Genomic DNA, 12,665 nt, shown 5'->3' with positions numbered 1-12,665 from the left:
ATAAATCACACATTGATAGAAAACATGGAAATGATTAATAAGAAAATTTCATTAAACAATACAAGGTAGCCACCACAAGCAGGAACAGAGGTTTGTGATGCTAGGTTACATGATTTGTGGCTACTGTAATTAAGGTAGGGCTGGACAAATATCTGCCATTTGGCTTGTGACACCCACACAGCTATTTCTGCCCGTTCTTTCTGCACAATGTTAAGTCAGGGTGCACCATCTGGGAACCATCAGAATTTCAGCATTTAGCACTTACAGACATTGCTTTTAGTGATACTTGGAGCTGGTTGCAGGAAAGGTAAGTTGCTTCAGAGCCCTTTTCCTGGTGTATAGCGGTGGTGGTGTTGGGGAGGGTTACAGACTGGTGTAAAAGGCATTTCCCGGGGCAGGGGCACAGGCTGGTGTGCAAGGCTTTTCCAGGGGCAGGGGCACAGGCTGGTGAAATCATTTGTAGTGGACATTGTGGCATGTGCAGAAGTGCACCCCTATCAATTTCTGCATGGCTCACACAATTACTGGTTCCTAAATCTTGGCCCTAGCTTGTAACTTTTGGATAAATATAACTGTGGTCCAGATAATCAATTAGTGAAAACTTCAAAGTACAAAAAAAGGAAGTGTAGCCTTATTGTTGTCTGCTTCCTAGACTGCAGGAGAATCACAAAACTCTCAAAGAGAAAACTATGTTTTTAGAAGAAAATTAGTTGCTTAATGAGAATTGCTTTTTCTTTTACTACAGCAACTTCCCAATCAGATATGAACTTAGGACAACAGGAATCAGTGCCAGAAAATAGTGATGCACACAGGTAGAATGATGAACTTTCACTCCTATTAAGTGATACTGGGGTACAGGAACTATCTAATGTTTCACAGCTTTTATCAGCAAACACACAAGTTGTAAGATGTAAAGCTGAATTTCATGATGTCAAAGAACAATTGGGGAAAATAACCGCAGTGGTAGCAGGCTGCAATGTGCTAGATGCACACAAGAATGTAATGTATGTTAACTGGGATCAATTACAATCACATAGAAGTGAGAATGATATGAATACAAAAATTCACATTTGACCCCAGTAACAGTACACATAAAGACTAGGACTAATGAGGAAGATGCAAGCAGAACCATGGTAGTGGTAACACTGTCCACACCAATCTTGGTGCAATTAGGATAGAAAATGACCCAATGGATATTAAACCCAGACATTCCAGATAATGTAAAACGGCCTGCAGGATACAGAGATCTCTGACAGGGTTGTCAGTAGCCTGTATGAGGGGACTGAGGTTTGAATTCCTAAGCATGGTGTTGTGTATAGACCTCATTCTTAGTACATTTATTGTACAGACTAGTGAATGCAGTACTGGATATTCTGAGCTGGCAATAATAAACTGCAATTACTTTTATCTTACCCTATAGTTGTTTTAGCGGTTAGGTTGCATACATTATTTGCAGTTGAAGCTACATGAGTGTTGTCATGTGGTGTGGTGTATATGACTAAAGAGATCTGGCTTTACACTCAGCTAATTTGGGTCAGAAAAATTTGTGATTACGTATTTAAGGTGAAAAGGATTAAGGAAAAAAATACTTAATAAGGAGCAGTGTATGAAAACAACATAACGACTAACAAAGGGCTATGTTTTTTATTCTTCAGAATGTAGATGATAACGGTCAATATGACTTTAGTATAAGGCAGTCAACATCTAATATTTGTTTATTACTTTTTTGTTTGGTTACAAAATGGAGAAGCATCTTTAGTTTCTATTTTGGGAATGTTAGGAGGTATATGTGTTTATAGCTATATCTAGTGGTTAGCCAGCACATATATTACTAAAGCAGTGGTCAGCTTAATCAGAACAGATATTATAAAGCATGGGAACTTGTAGCTAAAGGACAAATATTTGTACAACTGTAATAAAGTAAGTTCTAGTAAGCAGGGCCCACACATTAATCATTTCAATATATGTTGCTGAATGATTTTTTTAAACATATAAGAATGTTACAAAACATCAAGTAAGGGTTACATGATCAACGGCTAGACATTACATTTTTCGACATTCAGAAAGTTGACAACATTAGGTCAACAATTCAAATGTCGACAGTGTTATAAATTAGGGATATTATTGATGACCTAATAATACGGTCTACATTTGAATTGCCGACCTAATAATACTGTCAATGTTATTACTGTCGACGTTACAACACAGTCTATATGTCACGATTTGCATTCTGCAGCTGCTGTCTGCAGTGACTCTATTGGATTTGATATGCATTCTACTTGTAGTACCACTGCCCACCAAAGGGGCCACTGTGCTACTTTGGTTATTTTCCTTGATCACTGGCGGTTGTATCACCTGCATGAGGCCTATATAAACCTGCCTGCTTCAAACAGTCTGGGCCAGATCATCAGGTCACTCCTGTGAGCATTTCCATGTGATTTGTTCCAGTCTGCGTTACCAAGTTGTCAGCTCCAGTCTGCGTTACCAAGTTGCCAGCTCCAGTCTGCGTTACCAAGTTGCCAACTCCAGTCTGCGTTACCAAGTTGCCAACTCCAGTCTGCGTTACCAAGTTGCCAACTCCAGTCTGCGTTACCAAGTTGCCAACTCCAGTCTGCGTTACCAAGTTGCCAACTCCAGTCTGCGTTACCAAGTTGCCAACTCCAGTCTGCGTTACCAAGTTGCCAACTCCAGTCTGCGTTCCCAAGTTGCCAACTCCAGTCTGCGTTCCCAAGTTGTCATCTCCAGTCTGCGTTCCCAAGTTGTCATCTCCAGTCTGCGTTCCCAAGTTGTCATCTCCAGTCTGCGTTCCCAAGTTGTCATCTCCAGTCTGCATTCCCAAGTTGTCATCTCCAGTCTGCATTCCCAAGTTGTCATCTCCAGTCTGCATTCCCAAGTTGTCATCTTCAGTCTGCATTCCCAAGTTGTCATCTCCAGTCTGCATTACCAAGTTCTGTTAAGTCTTCTATATTGTTGATCCCATTGAACTGTTGCTCTGTCTTTCCATTTCGGTATATCTGTGCCACAATCCGTGGTGGATTGTTATTTGTGTTCTTAATAAAGCCACTTTAACCACTTACGCTCTCTCCGTGGTCATACCTGGGAAATCCTGACACTATAATATGGAGTCGACCATATAAATGACGATGATGTAATTGTCGAACATATGTAGCGCGCCCAAATAGGGTTAGCTTAGAAATCAAAATGTATTCAAACTGATACATAGTGTGTGCATTGTCTCCATGTACCACTGATCAAACACTATATTAACATTTCAGTATAGGTTCACTAATTTACAGCATCCTGCTTGTACACTTTGCTGTACCTCCTCTGACATTGCATCTGTTTTGACAGCTGCTTTGGCTGGCAAATACAAGTGCTACATCCTTGCACAGCCTTGTACAAGTTTATAATGAATAAAGGTGCTAGCCTTCAAACTGTACTATGGGTAGAAGGTTTTACAGCTTTGGTACGCTGAAATACAAAACCAAAAAAAAACATCAAACTAAACAACCAGGGAAATAATTTATTGCTGCGACCTAAAAAATAAAAGGATTGTTTTGTACTTGAAAAACTAATTTTGTCTAATATCTCCAGATGCTAAACTCTTTGAGTAACAGATTGTAACAGCAGGGAGTCCAAGAGACTAATGCTGTTTACAAATAAAAAAAATGTGTTTGCAAGACAGCTATTAACGGCTTTATTTTTTTATTTTTTTTTGAATATAGAGAGAGAGAAAATAATAAATCTCACATCTATAGCTTAACAGTTTCATAGTTTGCGACAGACAAAGAGAATGAAATGCTAATAAAAAACTGAAAAAGAAAAGCAAACCAGATATATAGACAGACAAATAAGAATAACTGCAATGATTTAGTGTAAATATGCAAAATAAACATGATGACAAAGGCAATTATAAAAACCATGCAAAAATTAACCAGGTATTGAAATGTGAAGACAAGATGTTCCCTCTAGAATGTACGTTTTCACAAGCACAGCCCTACCCTATGTCTCTTGGTCTACCTTGCGTGTCCCTATTATGTCCTTGTTATGTATTACGCTGAATAGTGGTGTTATGCCTTCTGCTTGCACCACCTGCTGTTAACCTGCGTATTATATCCTGTCTTGATATCTATTTTCAAGCTTGTTATTATGTTTATTGTACTCATGCATTATCGTGTGTTATGAATTAGTCTTGTATTGATATTACCCTAGCTGTAGTCACATATTTTTACTGTATTCCTGGTTTGTACTTTTGGTTGTAGGTTGCTACGGAATCTGTGGCACCATATAAATAAACATTGATGATTATGATAGACTGACCAACCCGTTCCTTTCTGCCTCTAATTCTATAGGGCATATTCAATTCTCGGCGGTTTCCGCCGCAGAAAAACTATTACCGGTATTACGGTAATAGTAAGCCGGATTTCAGCTCGCGGGTCCCTGAAATCCAGCGAGAAAAGTACCGTAATACCGGTATTTACGCGCACTATTACTGTAATGACGGCAATAGTGTGCACAACGCGTTCATTTTGGCTATAACGACAACAATTGAATGTGCCCCTATGTGTTATATAGTTACAGGCATGCCTTCCTGTAAGATGGCAATAAACCTGTTAGGTTAGGGACAGAAAAAAAACAATTTATGCAGTAATTCTGTTAGAGAAAGTTCTATTTACAATGCCAGTTTCAGCACTTACACCGCAGAGATCTCATAACTCACTTCTGAAATATCTGCAGAATAGTTTTATTAACCTGTCCTCTGTGCAGTGTTACTACATCACAGCCCACTAAGGGGCAGCAATGTACTATAACAGTGCACTCTGCATAATAGGATTCACATATTCTTGGTTACCATGCACTCAATAAAAAGGCTATAAAAGGCAAACTAATCTATCAAACAGGTTGAAGTAGTAATCATACAAAAAGCTGAATAACTGCAATAAAGAAGATTATTGTGTCTCTGTTTTGCATTTACAAGAATAAAAATGCCAGTATATGTTTCACAAGGGAAATCACACAAAACCAGTGTTGTGATTTCTTGCAAAGAAACCTATTTTATATGTAAACTGACGCTACATGTTTTAGTAGTCACTATGTCTTTTTATTTTCCCTTCCAAGAACCCAACAACTGTTGCTGTGTGATTTGTTAGGTTGACTGGCTACCAATGTTCTAGGAAAAATAAAAACAAGTATCCAATCCATGTTTAGAGCCATTTTGGAGAGAAATGACTACAATACATTGCATTATACTGCTTTCATGGGGTGATATTTCACTTACCACGATGCAAATAAATCTGGTTATACATTTCTATGGGATACAAATACTGTATTTAATATGATGTCATATTAAAATAAAACATATTAAAGAAAACTGCACTGTGTTCTATCTCACTGCAGCAACTTACAGTCTTGCTGAAGGCAAATACCTGAAATATAAAAAGATCTAAACCTTTGCCTTTTGTTTTTACATTTAAAAGCCCACCATCACAGTGATGGGCAGCAGGCGGTCCTCCAAGCCTTTACATGTGGCCTTCTTGAAGGTTAGAGGGCTACCCACGTGGCCCCTGAAGCATATCAGGTTGCCTATCACAGCCTTATCAGTTTCAAAACACTTAGGTCGGCATACATTTTGTCTTTAATGATTTCACATTTCTGCACGGTGGCTAAGTGGTTAGCACTTCTGCAACACAGCACTAGGGTCATGAGTTCAATTCCCAACCATGGCCTTATCTGTGTGGAGTTTGTATGTTCTCCCCGTGTTTGCGTGGGTTTCCTCTGGGTGCTCTGGTTTCCTCCCACACTCCAAAAACACACTAGTAGGTTAACTGCTATCAAAATCCATGTCTGTGTGTGTGTATTTTAGGGAATTTAGACTGTAAGCTCCAACAGGGAATGTGCGCGAGTTCTCTGTACAGCGCTGCGGAATTAGTGGTGCTTTACAAATAAATAAATGTTGATGATGCACAATTAGCCAGTCTTTCTATGGTGCTAAAAATGACAATATCAAACCATTCCACAAGGTGGTATTACAATTGTTAGGATACCATAAAGATATGGTATAAAACCTTGGATAAAAACATTTATCAGGAACTCAGTTGACTTTATGTTAACATTCACTTGACCTGATCAAGTTTCTGTTTTTTGTCTATTTGTCAGTTATTTTTACATTTTCCACTAAGCCAGTTGTAGACTGTAGACAGTACAAGATCCTTTCACGTTTGGTTTTTGTCTATCTTAAGGGGGAAACACTTTCCATATTTGAAGCAGTGTTCCGTTTATAAGGCTCCGGACACCATAAAACCCACCAACAATTATGTGCACTATTGATTTTTTATAACTCGAGTCAATCCTAGACTGTCACAAAGTGCTCTCAACCCGCAGCTATAAAAATAAGGTTTTGTGGAAGCTGAATCATAAAGATTGCAAAGGTTCACGCTTAGGAGTGAGGTTGGTTCTTAGAGGACTGCAAAAGTCTAGACATTCCCATGCATATACAATGAAAGTTTCTGGATACCTCTTCTAATTGCAAAGAAAACATACAGCAAAAGTGGCAAATGACAATCGGTGCCAAAATTCAGACTGTGCAGCATGCGTAATAATGGTGATGTAAAGATGTGAAGATCACTATTTGCAGCGGGTAATATCTGTGGAAGTTGAACTCAAATCATACACCCACCATCCCATTCTGCCTAATGATTAAAACACACATGTAAATGCTATAATATGGGCTACAAATCAATCATATCAAAGCCCATAGCATTGCATGCTTTACCAAACTGAAGCTAAAAATAAAAAAAAAGCCCAATAACAACCCAAACGTCAATAAAAGGCACATTTTTAGTATCCCAAGGAACATTACAAGTCCCACGCCTAATCTCAATGTCAGTGAGGAATTGAAAATTTAGTTGCAGATGAAGGTCACCAACGTATGAAAGAAATCTTGTGGCACAGTGAAGGCTCCAACAGTGCAGCGCTGCCCTCTCCTCTGCTAATAAGGATAGCAGGTTTAAAGCTGTGATTTTAGGGCCTCTCCCATGTGAACTGAATGGGAAAATTCACAGGATGGAGCCGACCATCTGAAGCAGGCAACTTATAGTAGCAGAGAAGAGAACAGCACTGGACTGTTTGGGCTTTCAGGAGACAACTGCACTCTAGTAATGGGAAACTCTTTCATTATAATATACCTTATCTTATGGCACTTCAACTAAAACTAAATTTTGCGCTTGATCGGAGTTTTTTCTTTAACAACAAAATCTTGTCGAAACATTGGTAAACATATACATTTTTATCAGTGTGGTGACTGTTCTTTAACCTAGAGAAGGAAAGAGATAGATGTGTAAAATACCTATGTGCATGAGGGATGTGGAACATATTCTTACTTCAAATTTTTATTGCCAGATAGACATAAATATAAAAGGTACATCACGTACCATTGCTAATAGCTAAATATTATGATTCAAACAGTTTTCAATAATGAAAAGAATAAATAAATTACTCACATTTGTTGAAGAAATTGCTTGAGAATCTTGCTTGCTGAATTGTGACGTTGTGAATTATAGATTGATAACACGTCTGTTGGCCAAGTTTAGGTTTGTTGTACTGACAGCCGCTCCTTACCTCTGGTACAGAGATGGCACCTGTGAAGTTATAAACATATCTGTCAGTTATATGGTTGTTCATCCAAAAATTTATTGTAAAAATAAAAAGGGGAGGGGGGTCAAAATATTATTGATAAAGGAAAAACTGAACTTTTCTTTTATGCAACAAATTTTATTCACACTAGAATTCAAGTTTTTAAAATCATAAACACAAAAAAAACCAAAACGTTTAAAATCTTGTTATGTGCTATGATAAGCCAACACACAGACAGATAGTTCATGGATCCCTACTGTACATTTTAAGGATTTCAGAATTCCGAAGCAATTCTATGATCACAAGCCAACTGTTTCAATGTCAATTAGCAGCTGAGGGTTTTCCCCATATCATGGGCAGGATATATAGAATTGAACATGAGAATATATATGGACATACAGTTGAATGCAAAAGTTTCAGTACCACTAGTCAAATTACATGTTTCACTCAACCTCTGAGGGTACAAAACATACATAAACACTACAAGTTTTTCACCCGATTATTGTGTCAATAAACGACTATCGTGTGATTGGCACAATAGGTCCGATATTGCATTAGTGTGTATGCTCCCACAATCATGATTTATTATAACAAAGTACATCGTATCATTTCATTTGATTTTATAACCGGACTAAAAATCTCTAGAAACAATGAAATGATGTCAGGCAAATTCTGCAGTGAATATGCACTCACGACCCGCAGTGTAGGCAGATCTCCATGGAGTTTACAAAGTCACAATCTTTTCAGCAGATGGCTATGATAGATGAAGAGCATGAGTCAGCATGCTGGTCGGGACTTTCAGTTGTTGGCAAATTCGGTAAAAGATATTGCATTGGGAGAAATTTTCAGTAGTGTGTACCTAGCTTTTAACAATTTAAAGCATGAAACATGCAATTTGAAACGGTGTCCACACACTTTTGTTACAACTGTAATGATTGTTGATGCCTATAGTAATTGCACAGGCACTCCTGACATTTGCTATTGTACAAATAAAATAACTTATTGAAAACATTAAATAAAGCATACGCACAAAAAAAAAAACCCAACAAATTTATTAGTGATGCAACAATACAAAGAAAAGAAATTAAAAAAGGTATCAAGTTTTTCCAGGATTACAAATAAAATCCTTTCACCTCCTTATTAATAGTAGAGTCCATAAAGTAATAGAAAAGGTATGATATGTAATCTATTAAATTAATTGAAAGGGTTAGGATAACTGTACACATATTAATCCTATAAATAATAAAAGGTTATCAACCATAAAAGCAACTGACAAACTGACTGACGAAACAGTGGTTTGGACTCTGTTCCCTAAACCACCTTATTTTGTTTTGTTTGAGTGCAGACCTGTAGCCTTCTGTTAGGTGGCCAGTGCAACAATGACCTAGTACACACACACCACACAATCACTCTCACTATTGTTCAAAGATTATAAAGCGTTCCAAGATTGATGTGTTCTATATTAAATAACAAAAAGTAACCACCTTACTTTATTTCATTGGGCAGGTGTGCCCAAGGATTAATAGTAGCACTACTGGCTACTGGTTTTTATTCACAAAGCTACTTATCAGCTCAGATCCACACAACCTCTTAACGGCGCATGGTAGTACTCAATATACAAAATAATAATACGGTAGTTAACTCGGCTACTATACAAGGAAAATGTGAATTCCCAATTGAATCAAACTGATAAGGGAAAAAAGTATCGTTGCCTACAGTACTAAAAATACAACAAACACACATACTTAAAAATATAACCAACTTAATAAATGTATTAATACCCCATATAAAAAAAAAATATAAAAAACATATACTAAAACAGTTAGTGCTGTGATAGAGCCAACAGATATTCATTCTTGAGGCGAAAGCATAAAATAACATCGAAGAACACTAAGTATAAAGCATTTAGTTACATATTATTGCATAGCATTATGGCTACCTTCCATATTATTATTTTATATTGAGAACTATCACGCGCCATTAAAAGGTTTTTTGTTTGTTTTTTTAGTACTGTTTGGTAAGTTTTCTGATTCCTCCAGGCTGCAGATAAGTCATCATTCACTAGTTATAGTAATCAAGTATCAAGGAGACAGTCTTATTTGAAGAAAGAGTGAGTTCTGCCCCAATAATGCATCTATAGAAGAACATGAATGTTCAAAATCATCCAATTTTTAGAATTTATTAAAACCAGAAATTCGGCATTGGTGGTACAGTCAATCTCAAACATTATGTAACTAAACGACTTATACCTTATTCCTCATGTTTTTTTAAATTATTTTATTAAAAGTTATATTTTAGATGCACAAAGATTTGGACTGCCTAGGAATGGTTACCCCCTGCCCCTTGCATAACAGTAATATGCAGTTAGTGTGGTGTACACACATTTGTTTCTTAAACGACAACATCCTTCACACTATATTGGGGCTTGAAAATACCAATGCAGCTTTTTTTTTTAAATAAAAAAATTATTATATATATATATATATATATATATATATATATACACACTTGTTGTTCAGAGATTCAGATGCGTTTAATTTATTGGCTTTTACATTGCCTTCCAGCCCCAATTGCTGAATATATTGCTTTTTCTTTCTGGCTATGTATTTGACCAGGAAATTTTAGATTTGCTTTGCACTGGGATATGACATAGCATTGGTGTGCTTGCTTCATTGTATCCAGAAGGAAACTTTGTGTCAACAACAACAACTATGCCTGGTGATATCAAATAATTCTTTTGCTTGTGCAGTATAAAAAAAGCGTATTTTTAGGCAAAACAGAGATATCTATTAACAAATATTCAAACCACCAGAAAGTTCTGTAATCTCTCATTTACTAATTTACATTTATATAACTAATCAGATCTATCTACACTTACATCACTAACCTAAGTATTATTTATCCTCACTCATCAGATGAGATTGTACAAATTCATCTGGGCAGTTTCAACAAAAGAGCAAGACATAATCAGATATTACATAGAGGAGGACATTGAGCAAAACATAAATTTGATAATCTGTCAATGTCCATATATTCGTTTGTTTGCACAAACTCATTTATTAGCTTTTTCCACACTTCTATCCTTACACTTTATTTTCTTTACTACCACCAATCCTTATTAGAACCAAGAACTGCTACACGAGGTTAATATCCTTGTACATATTTAAAATTAAACATATCTTCACATTCTGCTTACTAACAACTATACACATCTTAATCCCATTCATTCAAACCATCTCACCCACTATCAACCCCATTTTGCTTTCTTTATATGCACACCTTTATCTTCTCTCCCACATCTCCTTCCAACACAAGCTTTACCTCCACATCTAATGTAATATTACTTTACTTACTATATATTTACGGTTAAGTTCATTAGATATCACTACACCTTGTCCTTCATATCAGTCCTCTCTCTGCCAGCTCTCCAACCATTATCCCTCTGCCAAGCCCCACCATTTCCATCATTCCACAATGCCTACTACTCTCCTACCTTACCACACTCCCGTTCCTCTCTGAATAATATTATTCACAACTTCCACTAATGTTCTTCCCAACCCTCTTTCAAGTTGCTCTCATTCATAAACCTCCTACAACCACCTTTACTTTCCAACAGCTCCTACCATTAAACACATGTTTATTCTAGCATTCATACTTGCTGCTCTTCCTCCTAGCTTTTAGATTCTTGCACCCCCAACACCTCATCATCAATGACACTGCATATCTCCAACACACCACCACCTCAGACGTCGATCTACTGGACAAAAATGAACCAAATACAGTATAACTTTTTCTAGTATTACAAAGTGGAGGACACAATGTTTTACAGCAGGCACACATAGTACCCCCATACATAGCTAAGCGTATTAGTGTACCTAGTTTTGTCACCTATAAAAATGGCCTCTGTGTAGTATACACACACAATATATATATATATATACACACACACACACACACACATCACAGCGTCTTTGCCCAAAACACTGCCAAGCACTACATTGTGTTTAATATCAAAATGGGTGAATCTCAATACAGAATCGAATCCCAACATAAAAGGGGGGATTCAATTGGCCGCGTGACACTAAAAAGTAACGCGGCCTGTGCACTATTAACGTTACTACTATACTAGTGTGCTTAAATACCATTATTACAGTAGATTCAACGTCAGCTTTTTGCGAGCAGAAAGCTGGCTTTGATTTACCGTAATAATGGTAATAGGTTTAATGCTGCGCTACTTCCCCCCCCCCCCCAAATACTTCTGCACACTGGGGTTTTAAAACAGTCACTGCATGTGTTTAAAAAAACAAGAAACGTTTCCAAATATAACTATAAAAACTTTCAGAGCTAGCATAAAGTACATACATTTTTATCCCTATGCTCGAAAAAAAATCCAATTCAATCCAGAGGCAAATTTCTTGGGTTGCATTAATTATGTGATAGACTTCTTTTCCCCCATTTTACCTGGGTTTCCCTATATAATGCCCATAAAATTATAATATACTTAGTTGACTATGCTACAAAAAGAAAGCTAGTTTCCAGAATAAAAAAAAACTACAGTAAACTATGAAATAATAATAATAATAATAATAAAAGTTTCATAAAACCAGCACATCTCATAAGCATGAAATATAGTATATTACTATGTTAAACATGAGACAGCATGACATTTCATACTCACCAGAGATCCATGCCAACATAATCATGTGTACCCATCCTACCTTATTTCCCCTTAATAGACAGATGTTTTTCAATAATAGCATGGATGAGAAAGCCCTACCAATGTGAAGAGCCTATGGAGTACAAGCCCAAAAATTTCATCCAATGAAATCATTACATACAGTCCAATTAAATAATTTGTACTTTCAACAAATAAAACCACTCCACCATCATGTAGCAGATTTCACATTGAATCAGCTTTCCCTTGTCACACTGCAACACATGCTTCATCTAACTTTTTGTCGCTGGACTAAAGCTGAAGCAGTAAGTGAGAGCCCTCGGCTTCGCAGTGCATTGTGTTGAGAAGAGTGCAGACA

The 12,665-nt window shown here is 36.9% G+C and overlaps 1 protein-coding gene across 1 annotated transcript in view; it reads right to left on the bottom strand.

The window, feature by feature from the left end:
- Positions 1–12,665, bottom strand: part of MRPS5 (mitochondrial ribosomal protein S5) — a 99,678-nt gene that overhangs the window by 66,949 nt on the left and 20,064 nt on the right. The window contains exon 2 of the mRNA XM_075203737.1: positions 7,500–7,637. Coding sequence (XP_075059838.1) covers positions 7,500–7,637 — 138 coding nt within the window. The remainder of the gene's footprint in view (positions 1–7,499; positions 7,638–12,665) is intronic.

Source organism: Mixophyes fleayi, chromosome 3 (genome assembly GCF_038048845.1).
Source record: "Mixophyes fleayi isolate aMixFle1 chromosome 3, aMixFle1.hap1, whole genome shotgun sequence".
NCBI classification, from domain to species: domain Eukaryota; kingdom Metazoa; phylum Chordata; class Amphibia; order Anura; family Limnodynastidae; genus Mixophyes; species Mixophyes fleayi.
This window is presented reverse-complemented; position numbering and strand designations above follow the sequence as displayed.